Here is a 21,041-nt window from a genome sequence, read left to right as displayed (position 1 = left end):
CAGTTCCCGGGAGCACTTGCGGCCCATATAGGGGCGGGAGCTCGAGGTCCTTGCCTTATGGAAAACACAGCAATCTGATTGGAGGTCACTGCGCAGACTCGAAGCTGGGCGCGCGTCCCCGCGAGGCTCCTAGCGCGTGAACAGTCCGGGTTGTGCGCGTGCGTCGCGCCGGAGGGCGGACCAGAGGCACCCGTGGGGCGGGGCCGAGGGTTTCACGTCGACACCGCCTTCCTGCCCCGCCCCTAACCGTTCGGCCCGCCCCTCCTTCCTGGAGCCTCCGCTGAGGCTGAGGCGGCGAGGCGGCCGGGAGGGGGGCGGCTAGTGGCCGGAGCGACACGCGCCCGTCGCGACCCTATGCAGTGACTCGTGCGGCGCAGGCGCCTCCTGCCCTGCCGGCGGGGCCCAGGCTTACCGCGGCGGGATGTTCTCCCGAAGGAGCCACGGAGATGTGAAAAAGTCCACGCAGAAGGTGCTGGACCCCAAGAAGGACGTGCTGACCCGCCTGAAGCACCTGCGGGCGCTGCTGGGTGAGGCGTGGGGCGTGGGCTGTGGGTCAGGGCCACCTGCCGGGAGGGCCGGGTCCCACCCGCGGCGTGGGCCTGATGGGGTCTCAGGTCCGAGTGATGTAGGGAGCTGGGAATGGTGCGCAGCCGACCTCAGCTAGCCCAGATCGGGACCCTTGAGGCATTGTTCCTGAAGGCTGTACGTTGGCCCTGGGCGCTGCTCTGTCGTTCCAAGTGTAAACTTAGCCAGGATTCTCTTTTGGGCGCCTAGCCTCGGGTAACCTCGAGGCCAGGCACAGAGGTGACTATACGCTGTCCCCTCCAGGAAATAAACCAAGCACAAGTGGCGCGGGCTTGAAAACACACACACACTCACACACACACACACAAACACACACGCAGTCCTACCTCTCTGCCACCTCCCTCTCCCATTCTAAAAATTTAAATTCTTGACAACTTGGGTTAGACCAATACCTCATGTGGTCCCATCACAGACTTCTCTCACTCACTCTCCTCTTAAAATGTTACTATGCTTGAGTGTAAGGCGGTAAGACTGATTTCAGTTGATTCCAGGACAGATTCGATGTCATTTCTTCTCTCCTGCCCTTCTCTCTTTTAAATTTACATTTGGGGGGGGGGGTGAGGGAAGGGTGGAAGGGTCTGGCTGAGAGTTTCCTTGGGTCTTTGGTGTGAAGGGAGTTCTGTTCAGAGGAAGCTAGGCTTTTTTGGGTCCAGGGAGGCAGCTTCTCCCTTATCATCAGAGTGACAACCATTACTCCTTCTTGCCTTCCCTTTTCATGGCCTGCAGGGTTGAGGTTCTGCAGAGCCCAAGTGGGCCTGGAATTGACTTGTGATGACTTGAAAGCTCTCCCCTGTGGGTGTGAAGTGTCCACAAGGTTATCTGATGCTGGTGATGTGTAGCTTGGCTAGGCTATGTATTACAGTGGTTCTAGTTCTATCTTCTGTCTGTCTGGACAGACTTATCTGTATTTGGGGGCCAAGGAAAAGACAGGTTTCTTCTACATATGTATACTGTTGAAACAATAATAAAAATGAAAAAAAAAAAACTAGTGTTTTTAAAAATTTAGACCATCTGTCACTTGAGAAAATAGGGCACAAAAGAATTAATTTTATAGGTGAGAATTTTAAGCATTCTTGTTAATGAGATTAAGAGTTGCTAATTGTTTCTATTTATATTGTGTAAACTATCTCTGAGTGGGGGATAGGCCAGCCAATCAGCAAACCAATGAACCAACCAAATGTAAAACTCAAAACCATGACTATTGCCTCAAAACCTACTCCTCTCCCCCCTCAAGACCCACCAGATTTTGACAACTGAAGTTACTATCTCAGATCCCCAGATATTACACTTAATGTGTTCAGTTTATAATGAATGTAAATCAGTTACTGTTAGAAGGATTAGTTTCTGAACTTCTGAAAGCAAAATGTGGTGTTCTTGGTAAGTTGAACTTCTCCTTCCTGTAGTGATATGCCCAGGCACACAAGTGCTTTGTGTTGGGTCCTTAGTATCTGATTAGTTCCTGCTGCAGGGGCATTCTTGGTAAAGGAGAATTGAACAGTATTTTAAGGCATTTGATACTTTGGAACTTTTTCTGTGCTGAAGAATTTAAACCTTTGTTCTGACCAAGAAGGCCAAGATTAAGTTGGCTACATTTTATAAAGACAGAAAACCTAGAGCAGAGTGGTTTCTTAGAGATACACTGTCTTTGTTACCACCCAGAAAAAATGAATACTTTCAGGTCTGAGTATCCTTAATTTCTCCCCTAAGGTGTGTGTCTCCTTCCAGGTGCAAGTGGCAGGGAGAGGCTGTGAACCTGGCCAATGGCATCTTTTTATTTTTTTAAAGTGTGTGTGTGTGTGTGGGGGGGTGGGCTTTGTGCTAGTGAGTATAGTAACCATAGAGGCCAGTAGACAGATTCCCTGGGGCTGGAATTAAAGGTGATTGTGAATTGCTCTGAGGGACTACTGGGAACCAAATTCTGTACAAGAGCAGCAGGTGCTCTTAACCTCTGAGCCATGTCTGCAGCCTGAATCATCTTTGTATGTGGGAAAAAAAAAATCTGTTTAAAATACTGTTTGTAGTGTAGAGTTCTTGCATATTTCATTAGGAATACTTTTGTTGTTGATGATGGCCAAGTTTCTTTTGTGTTCCTACTGTGATCTTTAACTTTAGGGGCTCTATTTTTGTTTTTTCAAAAATAAAAAATAAAATTTGAGGAATTCTATATACATGGGCTGGACCTAGGCCTCCCTGCTCATATGTGCAGCTTGACCTTCATGTGAGTCCTGAACAACTGGAACAGTATTCCAAAAGCTGTTGCCTGTATGTGGGATATGTTCTTCTAGGTGGGCTGCCTTGTCTGACCTCAGTGGGAGAGGAAGTGCCTAGCCTTGTAGAGACTTGAAGTGCCAGGGTGGGGAGGATACCCAGAGGGGTTCCCACCTGCTCAGAAGAGAAAGGGAGGGGAGAGGGTTGAGGGAGGGCGAGGGGGGAAGGATTGTGGTAGGGGTGATTGAGAGGGGGGCAGTGAACAGAATGTAAAGTGGATAAGTTAAAAAAAAATAAATTTAATTTAAAAAAAATTGAGGAGTTCTAGCCATAATGTTTGGTGTAAACTTCTGCTTTATAATAGTAGTTTGAAGACTTTAAAGAAAACAAGTGTATTAAAGTGTTAATTCCCACAGCATCAAATATTTTATCTGGTTATTACCTTTAAAAAAGACAAAGTGTTATTAAACTGAAAGATAGGAGTTAAGTCAATGTGAAGGCAACTGAAGGGAATGAATTTAATTAGTATTGCATATTATGTATGTGTTTAAACTCTTGCTTGTCACTCAAGTGAAATAGGACTGGTGTTTTTTCACATATAAGGATGATGCTACTGGCCAGAGTCTGCAGCTTATCACTGCCTGCTACTTGTAGCATCACAACTTGGGGCAGTACCTAGCCTGCTCTTGAACCCCATCTTTGTTACTCTGGATATGGTACAGTGACAGTATAATATATAATGATGTCAGCTTGGAGCAGGCATTTACCAGATTCTTCTTTATTGCTTTCCTCCCACCGTTAATAGGACATTTTTTTGTTTGTTTGTTTTGTTTTTTTTGTTTTTTCGAGACAGAGTTTCTCTGTGTAGCACTGGCTGTCCTGGAACTCACTCTGTAGACAAGGCTGGCCTTGAACTCAAGAGATCCGCCTGCCTCTGCCTCCCAAGTGCTAGGATTAAAGGCATATGCCACCACTGCCAGGCAGGATACATATTTTAAGAGGTATTTTCTCTACCTTTCTTCATTATTTTATATAATGGTATGGCCTTATTCTCTTTTTGAAAAGAGTTTGTACTTTAGATAACTTGTGGAGAAATGGTTAACTATGGAGAGTAAAATATATTTTAGGATTATGATAATGACTCCAGTTCAGTGCTACTTAGATAGCTTGTCCTGACTATATTTTTAAAATTGGCTCTCACAGAGCTGCGTTTTAGATGGTTTGTATGCATCATTGGGAAGAACAGGGAGATACTTCAGTTCTCCTTATGCTGTTTAAATTATCATCAAGAAAGTAACTGAATAAACTGAACAAATACCCCCCCTCCACAACTCCTGTGTATTACTGTATTGCTCCAGTGTACAAGTAATCCAGCCTTTGGGAGGTTAAGGCAGGGGCATTATTGTTAATTTGAGATCAGTCTCGGTTTCATAGAAAGTTCTATGTCAGTCAGGTCTACAAGATCCTATTTCAAAAGACACTCAAAAATGTAAGGTACATTTATAATTTAAGAATTTCTAGAAGGTACACTTATGATATAAAAGAAGCAAGTGAAATTCATGTAAATATATTTTATTTATTTATTTATTTATTTATTTATTTATTTATTTATGTGAGTACACTGTTGCTCTCTTCAGACACACCAGAAGAGGGCACTGGATCTCATTACCAGGGGTTGTGAGCCACCATATGGTTGCTGGGAACTGAACTTAGGACCCTTGGAAGAGCAGTCAGTGCTCTTAACCTCTGAGCCATCTCTCTAGCCTCCTAACCTAATGTATTATATCAGCAGGTAAAGGCTAACAAATAATTTTACAGTACTTTGTCTATATGAATTATTTGAAATCCAGTGTCTATTATACAGTCAGAGCACATATTTGTTACTAGCTACATTTCACACTCACCGTACCAAGCTATGGCTGGTAACTACTGGTAGTAGGACTGGAATTTGGGAAAGCAGAGGGATAGGGTAGGGCAGTTCTAGCCAGCAGAAGATGGAGGAGTTGTTAGTAGATATCCATATGGCAATGATGTATGAGGGTGACTCTCACCGGTATCCATTAGGAGTTAGAGCCCTGGACACAGAGGATGCTTGCATAGAGCCTTGTGTAGCTCAGAGTTAGAGGTATCCTAACAAGCAGAGTCTGATGCAGACTTGGTGGTCCAGATCAGAGAGGGTTCGGCTTACTTAAACTGGAAGCTCATACCTATCCTTAGGTGGGAATTTGCGTGGAGACCTTTTAGCAGGCTAATAAAGAAGAATGAGAACTGCCCATCTCCTAGGAATACCAGAATAATGGATCAGGAAGGGAGAGACAGAGTCAAAGTTCCTTGAAAGAGTTATGTCGTTGGTGGGGAGGGGGCGACCGACAGGCAAACTATGGATTGTTGGAAGAGGAAGGCCAGGATGAGATACTTCAAGTGCAGTGGGGGTTTCAAATGCTGGCTGAAGAGTGGTTAAGAGGAATTAATTTGGGATTGGAGGCTGTGACATTCAAGATTATTTAGAGGCCAGCACTTGAACCTCAGATTTGTAAGAAAATATTTTCTTACAAATGTTCTCTCCATTGATAGAGCAAAGTATGGCATTCTATTTCTTCTTGCTTTAAACAGGGGCAAGTTCACTCACAATTTCGCGTGTTGCCTTTTACTTTACTCATATTTATTGTGTGTGTATGAGTTACATGTGTGTAGTCTATGCACACTCTTGTGTGTATGTATGTACACAGAGATCGGAGGAGGACATCAGGTATCCTGCTCTGTCACTCTCTGCCTTCTTCCATTCAGCTTAAGACAGGGTCTTAAACCTGGAGCAAGGCTGGTGGCCGGAAAGCTCTCGGGGTCCTCTGTCTACCTCTGCACAGCCGTGAGCATGGGTTTAGGTGTGTGGGCCACCATGGGTGCTGGGGATTTGAACTAGAGTCCTGTACACTTGAGTTTGTAGCAAGTGCGTTTACCCACTGAGCCCACTCCCTAGCTCCTTATATACATTTAGTTATTACTGTTCTTCGTGTTTTGTACCTCTCATTTTTAGTTTCAAACATTTGTGAGCACTATGTACCATAATCCAGTAGCCTAGGCTGGCCTCAAACTCTCCATCTTCCTTTCTTTACCTGATGAGTTCTAGGATTACAGATGTATGTGGTGCCATGCTCAGCTTTTTCTTTCTTTCCCCTGACCCCTCCTCTTCCCTCCCTTTCCCTCCTGTTCCCTCCCCTCCCCTTCCCTCTCTCTGTCCCCTCTTGTTCGATCCCCTCCCCTTCCCTCCCTTCCTGCTCCCTAAACTTACCCTCCTTTCCTCTTCTGATTACAGTAATACCTCTAAACCATCTGATGTTTTTTCCTTAGAATAGACTTCCCCTTTTGACTTTAGTCTGACTAGCAACACACCCCTTTTTACAGTTTGATGATTGGTGACAGGCATTTGGGATCATGGGAATATCATAGATGGAACTAGGAAGGTGCAAGGGTTCCTAGCTAATGATGGGGCATGGCAAGTTTGATGTACTACAGGTTAAGTATGAGAAAAGGAAGGTCCAAGTGGAATGTCTGGGATGAGATTGTGGTATGTGGGCTTGGGAACTTAATGAGAGGAGAGAAAACTGTGATATGATTCTTCATTATGATGAACTCATCGGCTCTCCCTACAACTATGATGAAGGTAGTGCTCCTACTTCAACCTACAGCAGAGAAACTGAGGTGCAGTAAGTTAACCGTTTGTCTACTAACTCCCAGATAATATTCATATCCACCAGGCTGGCCAGCCTGGTGATAGAAGCCTTTAATTCAAACTACTTTCGAGGATGAAACAGGAAGGCCCATTAGGCCCCAAACTGAGTTCAAGACCAGCCTCAGCAATTTAGTGAGATGTGCTCAAAATAAAAAGTGGAAAAAAAAAAAAAAAAGAGCTAATGTTGTGATTCTGCTAGTTATCTGATTCAAAAGGATATTTACACATCAGAATAGATATTTACCCACCAGAGTCAATGTTAATACAAAAACAAAACCTACTAGGCTTTGCCTGTCTTGCAAAATTTCTGTGATGTTCGTAGCTCTCATTCTGGTCTGTTCCAGGAGATCTGGAAGATACTATTTGACTTGAGCATGGCAGAAGATTTTTAAAAAAGGCTCCTTTTGTGCTTTCTGATTCATTTTGTTGGGTTCTGTGTTTAGGCCTGGCAGGTAGTGAGATATTAGCATAGACAGTAATGTCAGGTCTTTGCAGGCATATTTTTGGTCATTTTCAGTTGGCCAAGTTAATGCCAAATGACTTTGCCCATGTTCTCATTGCTTGTTTTTCATCAATCACTAACCTCTGTATCTGTAACCTCTGGAATGTAAAATGAACTTTGTGCACTCGTATGATCCCTGTCTCTAGGATTCAGGCTGTCTAGACTTGAGAAAGGTGAGCCCAGGGCCACCCCCTGACCTGAGATGCTCTGTGTGTGATATCTGAGGATTGCTTTCCAATGCCTGTTCTGAGAAAAGAGATTATCTGTAGGCCCCAAATATTTTTCTATAAATATTTATAATTTGAATTTTTATTTTGTTGATAAACACTTTACTCCTGGGCAAGCCTGAGTACTTCTTCAAGTTGTTTATAATACTGATCTTTGATCTCCAAACTGAGCAAAATAGGTATAACTATAGCAAATTGTGTGTGTTTTAAAGTTGATTTTCTTTTTTCTTTTTTAAAGATTTATTTATTATATGTAAGTACACAGTAGCTGTCTTCAGACAGACCAGAGTAAGGCATCAGATCTCACTCATTACAGATGGTTGTGAGTCACCATGTGGTTGCTGGAATTTGAACTCAGGACCTCTGGAAGTCAGTGCTCTTAACCGCTAAGCCATCCCTCCAGCCCCTAAAGTAGCAATTGATACCATTTAGACCTTGAAAATTTTAAAAAAGAACAAAGTTACTATACTACTAAATTAAGAACAATTAATATGTAAATGTAGTAAACAGTTATCAAGATTTTAAAAATTCAATTTGGGAACTTTGTTTTAATTAGTATATGAAGATACGTGTGCAATTGTGTGTATGTCTGCTATGTATTTAGATAGTATGGTATAAGGTCAAGGCTTAGGATTCAGTAGGAAAAGCAGATGCTTAAATGATGAAATTTTTGCACAGTGTTTAGAGCCATACAGTGTAATGGGAAGGAGCTATGGAGGTGGTCACCATTCAGGGAGCAACTCCACCAAACCTCCTGGAGGTGTTGGGAGTGCTTAGAGGAAGGTCAGGGCTGAGTTGGGCTGTGAATAATAGATAAAGGACTTTGCCTGGTGGATAAGGACATTGGCGGAGGACAGAACTACAAAGACAATCCTGCAGGGCACCAAGGAGTTAAGCATACAGTAGCTTTTGTACTGGGTATAGGTAGACAGTGAGAACCCATTGGAATGTTCAAAACAGAAAAGGTTGATGTCTTTTCTTAAGGAAGGATCTGGGAGTCCCAGCCTCTCCTAACATTTGAAACCTAGATGCCACAAGAAAAGCAGTCTTTGTCCATTTGCAGTGAAAGCTCTGGGGAGGTACCTGGTCTGTCTTTCCACTGTATGGAAAACACATAGCTTAAAGTGAACCCAGTACTCAGATGGGAAGCCTTCAGAGATGAGGCTGAGGGAGCACTATAGATACTGTGTGAACTACTGGGTCCAGCATGTTTATGCCTGTTCCACCCTTGAGCTGCCCAGTTGCAGGAATTAGTCTCATCCTGCTTTTGCTTTAGCTAGCTAAAGCATGTCTGGCCTTTGCAACTAAAAGATGGTCAGGCAATGTGCTAGTAAGAGGCATTCCAGATTGAGACTGGATATAGGGGGAGCTATGAATTTTCAATATTGTTTAAAGAACCATGGGAATTTGAGTTGATAGTAAGAGGAAGAGTTAATAAGGAGGGTGTGATCTGCAGAGGGATGGGGTAAAGAAGGGCTGCAGACATGGCTTAGCTGATAAGAACACTGACTGACCAGGCATAAAGACTTGACTTTAAATCCTTGGCATTCATAGAAGAGGCTCCTAGCTCTGAGTGGAGTAGAAACAGAACTCTTGGGATTGCTGGTCACCAATGTAGCTCCAGGTTGAGTGATAGTCCTTTTCTCAAGGGAATAAGGGGAGTGTTAGAGTGGGAGGACCCCCAACATTCTCTTCTGACACATGCATACACAAACATACATACATACAACCCACTCAGACACATGTACACACAAGTACCACAGAGTGGGGGTGGGCAGGGAAAGGGCTTGATGGGAGGAAGCCTCTTCACTGCAGGACTACTAAAGGAGCAAAAACGTAGTACTGATGACAGGGATTGGGCAGAACACTCATGACATACTCTCTTCTCTTGAGGTCAGTGGTGACATCTGCTTGAGCCAGCTTTCTTGCTGGTGTGGTGATAGGAACTTGGAATGTCATACTCTGTCTTCTGTGCCATGTATAATCTTAAAATAAGGAAATTTGGCAACATGTAAGGCTTGCTTCTGTTCTTTTCAGAGTAAAAAGGCATTCAGCCAGAAGGGGGGAGAGCTGTGTAACATGAGCTTAGTTTAGTAGAGCAGATGTCACATCGCCAGCTCTGCCACTCTATGTTCACGTGCTCTGGGATGGGTGTGAGGTGGGACTGCATTGTAGGAGGTGATCTGGCAGGCTGTGACTATGGCATGTGAGGGTTTGTGCGACTTAACCTCATGTAAGCTGTAACTCCACAGCATTGACAGATCTGTTCAGGTAGCATGTTGTCCTTGTCCAAAGTCTTTTCTCATGTTCTCCAGCTAATCAGAGTGACACCTCAAGCCAGAGGCTCTTTCTAATCATGAAATAAACTTATGAGGTGTCGGTGTGTGATTGTATTACCCTGCAGTTCAAGCTATCTTCCCTCGTACCAGCCTCCCAGATCTGTCTGTTCCAAAAGCGTTTCAGGTGAGAGGATTCAGAATGTATTATCAGAGCCTGGTGATTGAATATTAGATGAAACTCAGAAATTGTGTCTTAAGTGTTTGCCTTATGGAGATACTGTGACCCTTTGTGTCCTTGACACTGTTTCCATCTAGAAGACATTAAATGCCAGCTAAAACCCATGTAGTATCCAACAGTAAAATGATTTTTCTGTTAAGAGTTCAGTAAAAAGAAAAAGTTACTTTGATAGAATCAAGGAGCTCACTGACTGTGTCTTCTGTGTGGTTTTTTTTTTTTTTTTTTTTTTTTTTAAGATTTCAGGTCTGCATATGCATTGATCTGCCAAGGACATGCAAAGTGACATTACTTGTGGCCCATTGTAGGAGGGCTGAGAATGTAGGGTTCTTGCTCCTACTGTGTACTGTGTGATTGACTGGCAGCCCTCTGTATTCATTAGTTTTTTCCCTCAGGCCTCTCACACCGGAGTAACAAACCTAGCTTCTTGACAGCTTTGTCATGAGACTTCTCTTACTCTTACAGTCCAAGACATCTCTGATCAGGGTTCTCCTTTCTACCTCTCCTTTCCAGGGCTCAGACCCCCATGTAGTCTGAAACCTCTACGTGCCGTTCCCAGGTTTCCTTTGTCTCCTAGGTGTCTCTCTCAGTCAGTCTCACACGTGTGTAATTCTGTCCACTTCTCAGAGAACGCACACCAAGACACCTTCTATTACCCTATCACATGTTTTCTATCCTGTCGTCTAAAACGATTCTGGGACAGGATGAACACACACACACACACACACACACACACACACACACACACACACGAAAGCACTCACACACATCACAGTTCCACAGAAACTGCCTTTGTCCTCTTGTCCTGAAATTACCTTTCTGCAGAATTCCCACAGCATTTTCACCTCTCATTGGCCTCTTGTGCATTTTTCTTTCGATTCATGCTTTTTGTGTTCTACCTCATTTTCCCCACTAGATGAAGCTTATGGCAAACATGGCAGCTTCTTGCTTCTCTTGATGCCTTTTAGTAACACATTTCTCTATGAGAATAATGCTTGGGCTGGAGAGATGGTTTAGCAGTTATGAACTTGTATTACTTTTGTAGAGGACCAGAGGTCAGTTCCCAGAAGACATGTTAGATAGCTCCCAACCTCCTGTAACTCCAGATTTAGGCAGACCTCTGGCCTCCATGGGCACCTGCAGTCATGTATGTAACTACACCCCTTCAATAATTAAACATAATAAAAATAAATTTAAAACATTAAAAAATTTTGAAAAGAATATTCATTTGGTACACTGTTCCCAGTACTGCCATTCTTTCATGCATATTAACTCATTTAATGCTCCTAAGTGAAGTGGAGACATTTTATAGATAAGATAGAGAGCGGATAAGAACTCTATGCAAAACTCTGTAACCAAAAGTGTCTGCCCCTAAGACAGGTAGCTCTAGAGCTTCTATAGAGCTTCTATTCATTTAGCAGCTGTATGTCAGTCACAGTGCTGTGCCAGGCAATGTGTGCAGCATTGGGGATGCCAGGGTTTGTACTGTAAGTCTGGATAAGTGAGTTTAAGCAAATAAACAATAATTTTAGATTTATTATATAGAATTACTATATAGAAGTTATTATATAGAATAATTATATAGAATTATTATATAGATTTGAGTTGGGAGGGATCTAGCCACCCATACGGATATTTTAAAAAAAAATTGAGAGCCTTCCTGTCCTAAAGATGGTTTTTACTAGTGAGAAGATGCCAGCACATATTATTTAAGACTGTGAATCAACTTTGTGTGGGTGAATTTATGATCAGACCAGACCTTGGTGCCCAAGGAGAGCAGATATAAGGAAGCAGTGTTTCTGTGGGCAAAGGGGACAAGTTATTCACATGGTAAACTGAGGCGGGGTAGTGAGGAATGGCTTGGACGGTGCCCCTGGAAACAAAATAGGAGAAATTTACAAAATCCAAAACTGACTGTCTCCTTTTCTAGGAACACTTTTTTTTTTCCACAATGAAATAATTGAATAATTAATAGTATTTTCAAACTGTACAGAATAGAGAAGAACTGAAGAACAAACATTTAGGGATTAAGTTAGTTTATTTCTGTCTCCTTGTATTTGTGACATAAAGCTTTGTCTTCTATGGACTTGTCTGATAAGATAAGGGTGTGTTTGAACCAGTTAGGCCTGATGTACTAGAGCTGACACAGAACTCTGAACTTAAAATAAGCTCTTAAAATAAGCACATATACAAATAGATCACCTTCAATTAAAATCAAAAGTAAATAATGAAGTGGAACAATATTAAATTAAATTAGTTATATCTTCAGCTCATAAAAACTACTATACATTAACAAGAAAAATTATAATGTATATGTGTCACAACCAGATGTCATACTTTACTAATACTTTAAAATACATAAACTTAAACATGTTACCAAATTACCTACCAATTATCAAAATTGCTGTTTCCCATCCCAATAACATGAGGATGCAGGCTAGGAACACTGTGGCCCATGGAGCAGGAAAGGTAGAGTATTCTGGACCGTGCGCTGTGGCCCCCACAATGGACTGCACTGGTAATTGGGTAATAGGCAAAGACAGGCAGTTAGAAAGCACTGTAGACATGGAGGAGAAGGGAGACAGGCCAGTGGCTGAAAAAGATTGAGCCCAGAAAAATATCTGTGGGTCAGAATGGTAATGACACAGCTATATAAATGATGACGAGCAGCATCAGACCCTGCTGGGAGGCTCATTGCAGGTGCTCTGCCAATTTTTAACTCTTTTTCTCTATTTTGAGGGTTTCTTAATAAAAAGACCTGTGCGAACTTTGAATTTTGGTTTAGTATTAACTGTATTATGAACTAGTGCCACTGAGCCTTGTGTCTTTCTCAGATGGGTGGTTGAGACCAGGCATACCTAAGAAGACGGGCACACACGTTCCTGGGCCTCAGTGTATTAACCACTGAAAGCATGGCATGTGTTCTCTTCTGTCCACTTTTGCACATGTTCTATTGTACTGTTCCATACTGTTCTATTGCTGTGAGAGACACCATGACCAAAGAAATGTATAAAAGCATTTAACTGCAGGCTTGCTCACAGTTTCAGAGGGTGACCATCCTGAGGACATGGCGGGAGATAAACAAGCATAGTACTGGAGAAGTAGCTGAGAGCTTACTTGTCTGCAAGTTTGAGGCAGACAGACTGGGCTTTTGAAACCTCAAAGCCACCCCTAGTCACTTAACTCCTCCAATGAGGCCACACCTACTCTCTCCCAAACAGACCCATTAGGGATAAAGGATTCAAATATGGTGGCTTTTCTCATTCAAACCACTACAGTATGCTTTCAGTGGCTGCAGTAGCCTAAGCCTCTGGGATCCTTCAGAGACAATGTTAGTTCATGCCAGCAGATCAATAAACGCTTGCCTCCCTCTTTAGAGAGCAGCTTAATGGTTAGTGTGTACTCTTCTGCTTGAGAGCTCAAGTCCTTTCCAAAGTCCTGCCTGTATCCCACATGCTTTCAAACTGAGTCTTCTTACTGCTGTCTCCAGGCTGAAGATCCCATCACCTGTACGATGATTCAAAGTCAGATGGCATGAGGAGGTTAGGTACAGGAAGAGGATCGTATGGTAGACTCCCAGAGCTGTCATTTCTGAGCCTAGACCATCTCATTAGCACTTTATAGACTGGCAGAGTAAGAGGTTGACTCACATGGTCTAAGGCTACCAAGTCTTGTAAATGAAAGCTTGTTGTGATTGGAGACTTCATCAACTTTTTTTTGCATCTTAAGGTATCCATGTTTGCTTATTTCCACTCAGTACAAGCTCTTGAATATGACATAAGCATCTCTTGCTGCCCAGTTCTGTTTTCTATCCTTTCCACTGAACTATAGATACACAGCCTTTCCTAAACATAGCCAATCTCCTTTCAGCAATTAGATCATTACCAAGCATTCTGTGCAAGATATGTGCTATTCCTAAAGTGCACTGCACATGTTGGCTAGGGAATTTGTGTAAATTGCTGCTTTTAGAAATGATAAAGCTATTATTCTATGTATCATTTATGTTAACTTTTCTTCAGAATTGAAAAGTTGTGTTTTTAAGTTTAAAGAATATAGTGTATCCCATGTACAGACTGCATAGTTGCCAATTTCTTTTATAGTAGTCCAGCTTTGAAACATTTTTTGTTTCTTAACAAAACACGGGGAAGCAAGTTTTCTTCTTTTAGCTTTTTTTGGGGGTGGGGTTTTTTGCATATTTAATATACTTATTATAAAAATTTGAATAATATGAGTGAGCTTGAATAGTGTAAAAAATCATTTAACATTCTGCAGTCCTTTATCCATTGCTGGTATTTGGGTAAACTTGCTCTCTTGCTTGTGCATGTTCCCCTCTCTCTCTTGCTTTCAGTTGTGCTTGTGAGCACCCATACACACACATATGCACACACAGTTTTACATGAATTATCATTATACATAGTCTAATGCTGTGTTTTTATGAAGATACCTTAAACATTTGTGCATTCCAGGATGGGAAGACTTATATTATCCTTACATGGCTGCATTGTGTTTTACTGGGCTCCTATAACAAACTGTTCACTACTACTGTAGTGTTGCTATAGCAATTAACGCTGCTCAAATTGTCCTGCCAGCGCTGGTGCAAGTTCCTCGCTACCCGCCCCAATGTTCTGAGTTCCCAAAAGAAAGACACACATGCACACGCACATGCTTCCCCTCCGATACTCCTGAGTTATTACTTAGTAAAATCTATATTCCATCTTTGCTACCCTAGACCCAATGAGGGCAGGGAGGGCCCTGGGGCTGCTCTTCCCAGGCTCTTACATCATTGGTGTGCTCTCTTCTACAGCTCTCAAACTTGGATCTTATTTGTCTTCCTTCTCTTGGTCCTCTTGCCTGTGAATCCTAAATTCCCTGCCTTTGTCTCCCTGCCCAGCTATTGGCCGCTGCAACTTTATTTAGCAATCAGAACCAACTGAGGGCAGGGACCCTCACTTTTTTACATGCAGGATTCTTGTGCAATTTTGGGAACCCAATTAATATAATACAAGTGTTTAACTAAATCCACAACACTGTAGGTTGTGATTTTTATGCTCTTACATACTGTCAACAGATTGTATGCCTACGAGTGGCTCCCAGTGAACAGACAAGGGGTTTTGTTTACTTGTGTAAGGTATACAACAGAGGTCAGTAATTTAGGCTGATGACAGAGTAAGAACATTATTATGATTTTCTAGAGGTAAAGACAGTCCTTTGGGGGAAGGCCACTTAAATCTTTATTAAATCAATTTCACATAAAAGCCACCCTTTTAACCTGTCCAGGAAGAAGGTCATTTCAATTGCACACTGTCACTGATACCCTTTTAAAATATGTAGATGACTCAGTGGATAAAGCACCTGCCCCACAAATTCAAGGACTTGAGTGTAGATCCCTAGAACCCATGTAAAAGCCATGTGGTCTTGGGTCCATGTATAATGCCAGAAGTAGTAGAGAGTGGATCCCCAGAGCAAGCTTGCTTGCCACACGAGACAGAATCGGGGAATCAGGAGGTCTAGTTCAGTGAGAGGCCTTGCCTTAAGAAATAATGTAGCTTCAGGTGTCCACAAATGTGCACTAATATGCATATGCAACTGCAAATATGGAAATACTTATACATATCTATACACTATACTCATAAAGATGCAAAGATGTAAAATAAATTAGGCTACTTTCTAGGCTTTTTTCCCCCTTCTGGATTTAAAATGAACCTGTAACTTATGATGATTGCTTTCTCTCTCTCTCTCTCTCTCTCTCTCTCTCTCTCTCTCTCTCTCTCTCTCTCTCTCTCTCTCAGCAAATTGAAATGAAGTGCATTTTAGGTATTTCCTTGCACTTTCCCACCACTTTTTGTAAGTGTGGACCCAATCAACTGAGCAGCGGAGATTCCAGCCAGCCATGTGGGGTCCAAGCTGGAGTGAACTTCCCCCTCTAACCCTTCTTTCTATAGGCAGTGAAGACTAAACCTTCCTGCTGTTGTTGCTGGAGGGTTAATTGACTCACTCTATGCAGAGCTGTTTTGTAGGCTATTATTATATGATTAATAATAGTTATTTGACAGACATTTGATGGCCTTCTCCACCTTCTTAACCACTTTTCTGTTTCATTAGCTGTTGAGAGTGGTGAGTAAGAAGTGATGGTCTAGGTCTTGCTTATCTATTTATAAACTGGTCCCAGTCCACTTTAAAACAGTATATAAGTATGAATGCTTAAAATGTTTAATGAGATTTCTGTGAGCTTTTCTTCTCTTTCTCTTTCTTTCTGTTTCTTTCTTTTTTTGGGTGGTGGTGGTGGTGAATTTAGAGACAGGGTTTCTCTATGTAGCCCTGTTTGTCCTGGAATTCACTCTGTAGACCAGGCCGGCTTTGAACTCAAGAGATCTACCTGCCTCTCCTTCCTGTGCTGGAGTTGAAGGCATGAACCATCATGCCCGGCTTCTGTGAGCTTTTGAATTGGTACTTATATATATTTCATATTTTATTTCAACCGTCTGTCTGCAAGGATGTTTGTGTCTATAACTAAGAGAAAACTAAATATAAATGGATAAAAGGAATTTCCCTTTTCTATATAAAGAGGTCCTGCCTGTCTCCAGGCAGGGCAAACCAGAGTGAGATAATCTAGTTATTCTGTAATGTTGACTGTCCAGGCTTCCTGCCTCTCTGCTGTGTCATCCTCACTGAGACAGATTTGTGCTCAGAATATCAGACCCACAGCCACCTGGATGGAGTGATACCCTGATATCCAGGGCATTAAAAAGCTGCTTCTCCTTAAGTCTATTCAGGAGCCATGAGTACCTCCTCAGAACTTCTATCAGTCTTCTCCTGTGTGGATGGATTAGCACTGTGTCACAGGCTTTGGCCTATGACTGTCACTGACCAGGGTCATGTTGCCATCATAATTGGCTCAGTTACATCAAGCCCACTCCCTATGGGTGGGGTATATGTCAGCCTTCCCAGTGGATACAGCTCTGTGAAGGAGTGAACCAATTTTCTGTTAGGAAGAGTGAGGGGCTGACTGAGGGAGAGGGTAGGTGGGTGAAGGAACTGGGGAGAACTAATAGTATTGGCTTTAGGCAGCAATAATGCTTTTGTCTGAAGTGCTATGGAGAACCCTTATGGAAATGAGTTGCCAATTATGGCAAGTGTACATACATGCATACATACATATGGGAACATTAAAAAAATTTAGTGTAATTAGTATGTAACTAAGAAAACAGTAAAAATCATTATAATGTATGGAATAAACAGAACTATCAAAGAAGCCAAAAGATATATTTATTTTCTGAAAATGAGACTGTATTATAGCATGGTATGGTGACACATGCTTTAATCTCAGCACTCAGTAGGCAGAGGCAGGTGGATCTCTGTGAGTTTGGGGCCAGCCTGGTCTAAGTCCACGATAGATAAGGCTACACAGAGAAACCCTGTCTCTAGAAAAAGAAAAAAAAAAAAAAGACTATGTATTGTATAATTTTGGTCCCAACATGTCTTCATTCCTTCTGATGGCCCAGTAGTAGAACTTGGGCACAGGGGATATGTGTCTTTTCTCTTGGCCTTGGAAGCACTTAATATTGCCCTTTGTATTAACAGTGACAAGCTCCTTAGAGCATGGCACCAAAAGCCTGGTTAGAGTAGGTGCCTTCATTCACTGGGTGCTCTAAAGTGCTTGTTTTGTAGCACATAATTTTGTTTATTACTTGTGGGGTGTGTGTGTGTGTGTGTGTGTGTGTGTGTGTGTGTGTGTGTGTGTATGTGTGTGCATGTGCAGGTGCCTACAGAGGCTGGAAGAGGGAGTCATACCTCACAGAGCTAGAGTCATAGGAGGTTATATGTCATCCAGTGTGAATGCTAGAAACCAAACTTTGGTTCTTTGTAAGAACCAGCAAGCACTTTTAACCTCTGAGCCATTTCTCTATCCCCTAGTAAAACATATTTTAAAAAGCATGTATACCTAGCATGTGGCTTGGCTTCAGATAAATGCCATGGATGAAATAGACTGGGATTTTACTGAGTGACTGTGAAGGAAGAACAAAAGGATGGAAGGGCTGAGGGACGATGAAGGAGTGAGGCTGGAGAGAGGCTTAGTGGGTAAAGGCACTCGCTGCCAAGCTTGTGCCAATCTAGCTCTCATCTCTGGGGCCTATATGACAGGAGAGAACCAACTCCAGCATGTTGTCCTCTGACTTTCATTTTGTATGCTACCACATGTAAGTGCTCCCCTTCCTCCCCCCCCCCCCAGTAAGTAAAAATATGATCTTAAAATAAGATGAGCTATGGTGACTAAGTTGGGAACAGCGGGAAAGGAGGACTTGAGTACAACAAGATGGTGGATTTGAGACTTGATCCATGGGCCAGTAGGGTGGAAGAGTTGTTGGGGTTAGGGTTGAGGAGTGGGCAGGAAAGATAAGAAATGGCAGGGAGTAGGAGAATGAATCACTTGAAACCAAGGCTTAGGAGGTGGGTAGTAATCACCAGGTCTGGGCTCACTCAGGCTGTGGGTGTGGGTGGTAAAGGTGGAGCCTGACAACTTCATTAGGGATGAGGAAGCCAGGGATCATCCATGTAAATGTTGAAATCACCAATAAGGAAGACAGGGAGCCAGGCCCAACAGTCATTGGAGTGTGTACTGGAGCGTAAGAGACAGTACCACTCCAGTTGGGGATGGGGTGGCTATTGATCTGTGATGGATGGTGTGATGAACAGCAAAGGAGCTTTTTGTATATGTGAGGAAAGGACCAGAATGGCTTAGAAATTGTCGTGTGTGTGTGTGTGTGTGTGTGTGTGTGTGTGTGTATGTGTGTGTATATGTGTGTGTTTGTGTGTTATTTCAGGGGCTTGTGTTTATAGTGCAACATGAGTGTAGGCAGATGGTGAAAGCCTTGTCTGTGGCTGTAAGGGAATTGTTCTGAAGGGATTGCCAGGTTTAGGGAAGAACTCTGTTAGAAAAATGGCAGAAGAGAGGAGAGGAGACTTGTTGAGTGTTACTGGATATTGCAGGTGGGTGGGCTGTGTTAGGGACCTGGGGTGAGAGTCAGTAGAATCCATATTTGTATGGTGTTGGTATCTAAGATGAGGGTCATGTGAGAAGCTTGAATTTCTCAAGAGATGAATACAAACCTGAGGAAGCCTTGGGAATTGTCTGAATTGTTCCCGATTGCAGCCTTAAGGTTTCTTAGGCAGTTTATGATAGGCAGGTGAGGGAGAGGGAATGGTGTTTCTCAGAGAACTAGGACAGATTCCTCCTGCTCCGTTGGGTGGAGGAGATTAAAAGAGGAGCCAGAATTATTCTGAGCACATTATTAGTTAATATCTGAATGACTTGGGAAGTGACTGCATATCAAATATGTCTAGTGCCTAAAAGTGGATGAGGTTGGAAGCATTGTACTACTTGAGGATTTTGCTGAAATATGAAGTCTCATGTGTTACAAAGAATACGTGTGAAGCAGACATTGGTCATCTGGTTCTTAAAGCTTCATAGAAATTGCATAAGTGTCTGAGACCAAAAACTATATGCAGGGAAAGAGATGAGGAGCAGCAGGGAGGACTGAGATACATGGCAGAGTAACATTGAGAGGTGGGGTTTCCTTTTGATCTGACTCCGACACCAGCAACTCAAGAACTTGCTGTTGGCATTTGGATTTGTGGGACAGAACCCAGATGAAGAGTGAGAGTTAGGGCCAGGTTTGGACTACTTTGTGTGCTGAACTCAAGGCTGAATCTGTGGAAGGTATGGGCTCATTAAGAGTGCTATATGTTGGTTTTCTTTGTGAAATTCTTTGGAACTGTTGAAATCAGAACTTTGTGTTTTAGTTACTTTGAGAGATAAAGGGAGCTGGTAACTCAGAGGAGACATTTTGTTTTTGGAATAGGGTCTCACTATGCAGCCTTGGTTGGCCTAGAACTTGCTCAGTAGACCAGGCTGGCCTCAAACTCAGAGATCCATTTGTCTCTGCCTCCTTGGATCAAAGGCATGTGGAACCACCACTGGTACATATTTTAATGTTTAAAATGTAAATTTTGGTTGTATTAACTCATATTTGTGCCAAGGTTGGGGTTATGGCTCCAGGGGTAAGTGTTTGCTGCACAGATTTTGAGGGGTTCTCAGAACTCACATAAAGCTGGGTCTAGTGTTTATGTGTTACCCAGTGTCCTAAGGTGAGTTGGGAAGCAGAGAAGACAGTCTGTGGAAGCTTTTGAGGGCCAGCCATGCTGAGATAGGCATCAGTGAGCAACCAGGAGATCCTGTCTCAAATAATGCAGAAGGCAAGGACTGACAGTTGAGGTTATCCTCTGACCTCCACACATGAATGTTGGACATAGCAGGCATAAATATCTCCCTGTAAATAAGTGTGTCAGTAATTCATCATCCTCATTATCAAGCAATTTACTTATTAAGAGTAAAAGAGAAATTGATGTCAATTCATTTTAAAATCATATAGTGGCAAGCTTGGAAGCTTTGCTGTCGTTTCTCTGACCAGATTTCTTTCTAATACATCAGACTTAAATAATAGATGGTATATAGATATGAACTAATTTTATAAAATGAATATTGACAATAGTTTAAGGGATGAACAGATGCTTATGTTGCTATTATTTTGAAAATACTTAGAATTTAATAGTTGTAGAGTAAGTCATATTAACTTATTTTATATTTAGATGAGATTGAGCATATTTGGGACCGTATGGCTGTGGACTTATTTTGTATCTACGATAGAAGCCATCATCCTGTCTTCTTGGTTGGAAATCATTTTGACCAATATTATAAAAAGTTTTGCTCTGAATTTACAAATAAGTCACTTTCTTGTTTGCTGTGATTTTCAGGAATGCTTTTGTTTCATCCATAGAGAGGGATTAGGTTATCAACCTCATGTCTAAGTTCTGCTGGCGTGCAAGCAGGATGAAAGCAGCAGTGTGCAGCCAGGCTGGACCCTTCCTGCTAGCTGACTTGGGAGAGAAACAGAGCTTACTTAGATAGGGTGCTAAACCCCCTTCTCTTGGTTCTTCCTGTACAGGCTGAACCCATCTTGACCACACCTATTTTAGGCCTTGGTCACTTTACCCTCAGAGTCTAAATCTGAGTCTGCACACATTTCCATTTACATATTTATATTTCTACCTACATAGGTTTGTGTTTGTATATAGAAACACAATAGTCTTTAGTATGGTTATATTTTTGGCTTTTTGAGACAAAGTCTCAATTTGTATTCCAGACAACCCTAGACTTCACTATGCATTTCAGGTCGGCTTTGAACCTGTGTCAGTTCTCCTGTCTCATCTTCCTAAA

General features: G+C 42.4%; 1 protein-coding gene across 3 annotated transcripts in view; it reads left to right on the top strand.

Moving 5' to 3' along the window:
• The first annotated feature begins 281 nt into the window (after positions 1–281).
• The window catches only part of Ralgapa2 (Ral GTPase activating protein catalytic alpha subunit 2), a 270,234-nt gene continuing 249,474 nt past the window's right edge, over positions 282–21,041 (top strand). For all 3 annotated transcript variants that reach the window (XM_029536075.1, XM_029536074.1, XM_029536073.1), the window contains exon 1: positions 282–527. In XM_029536075.1, the coding sequence (XP_029391935.1) occupies positions 422–527 (106 nt within the window). In that variant the 5' untranslated portion in view covers positions 282–421. The remainder of the gene's footprint in view (positions 528–21,041) is intronic.

This window comes from Mus pahari, chromosome 3 (assembly GCF_900095145.1).
Source record: "Mus pahari chromosome 3, PAHARI_EIJ_v1.1, whole genome shotgun sequence".
In the NCBI taxonomy this organism is placed as follows: domain Eukaryota; kingdom Metazoa; phylum Chordata; class Mammalia; order Rodentia; family Muridae; genus Mus; species Mus pahari.
Note: the sequence above shows the minus strand (reverse complement) of the source record. Positions and strands in the feature narration are given on the sequence as shown.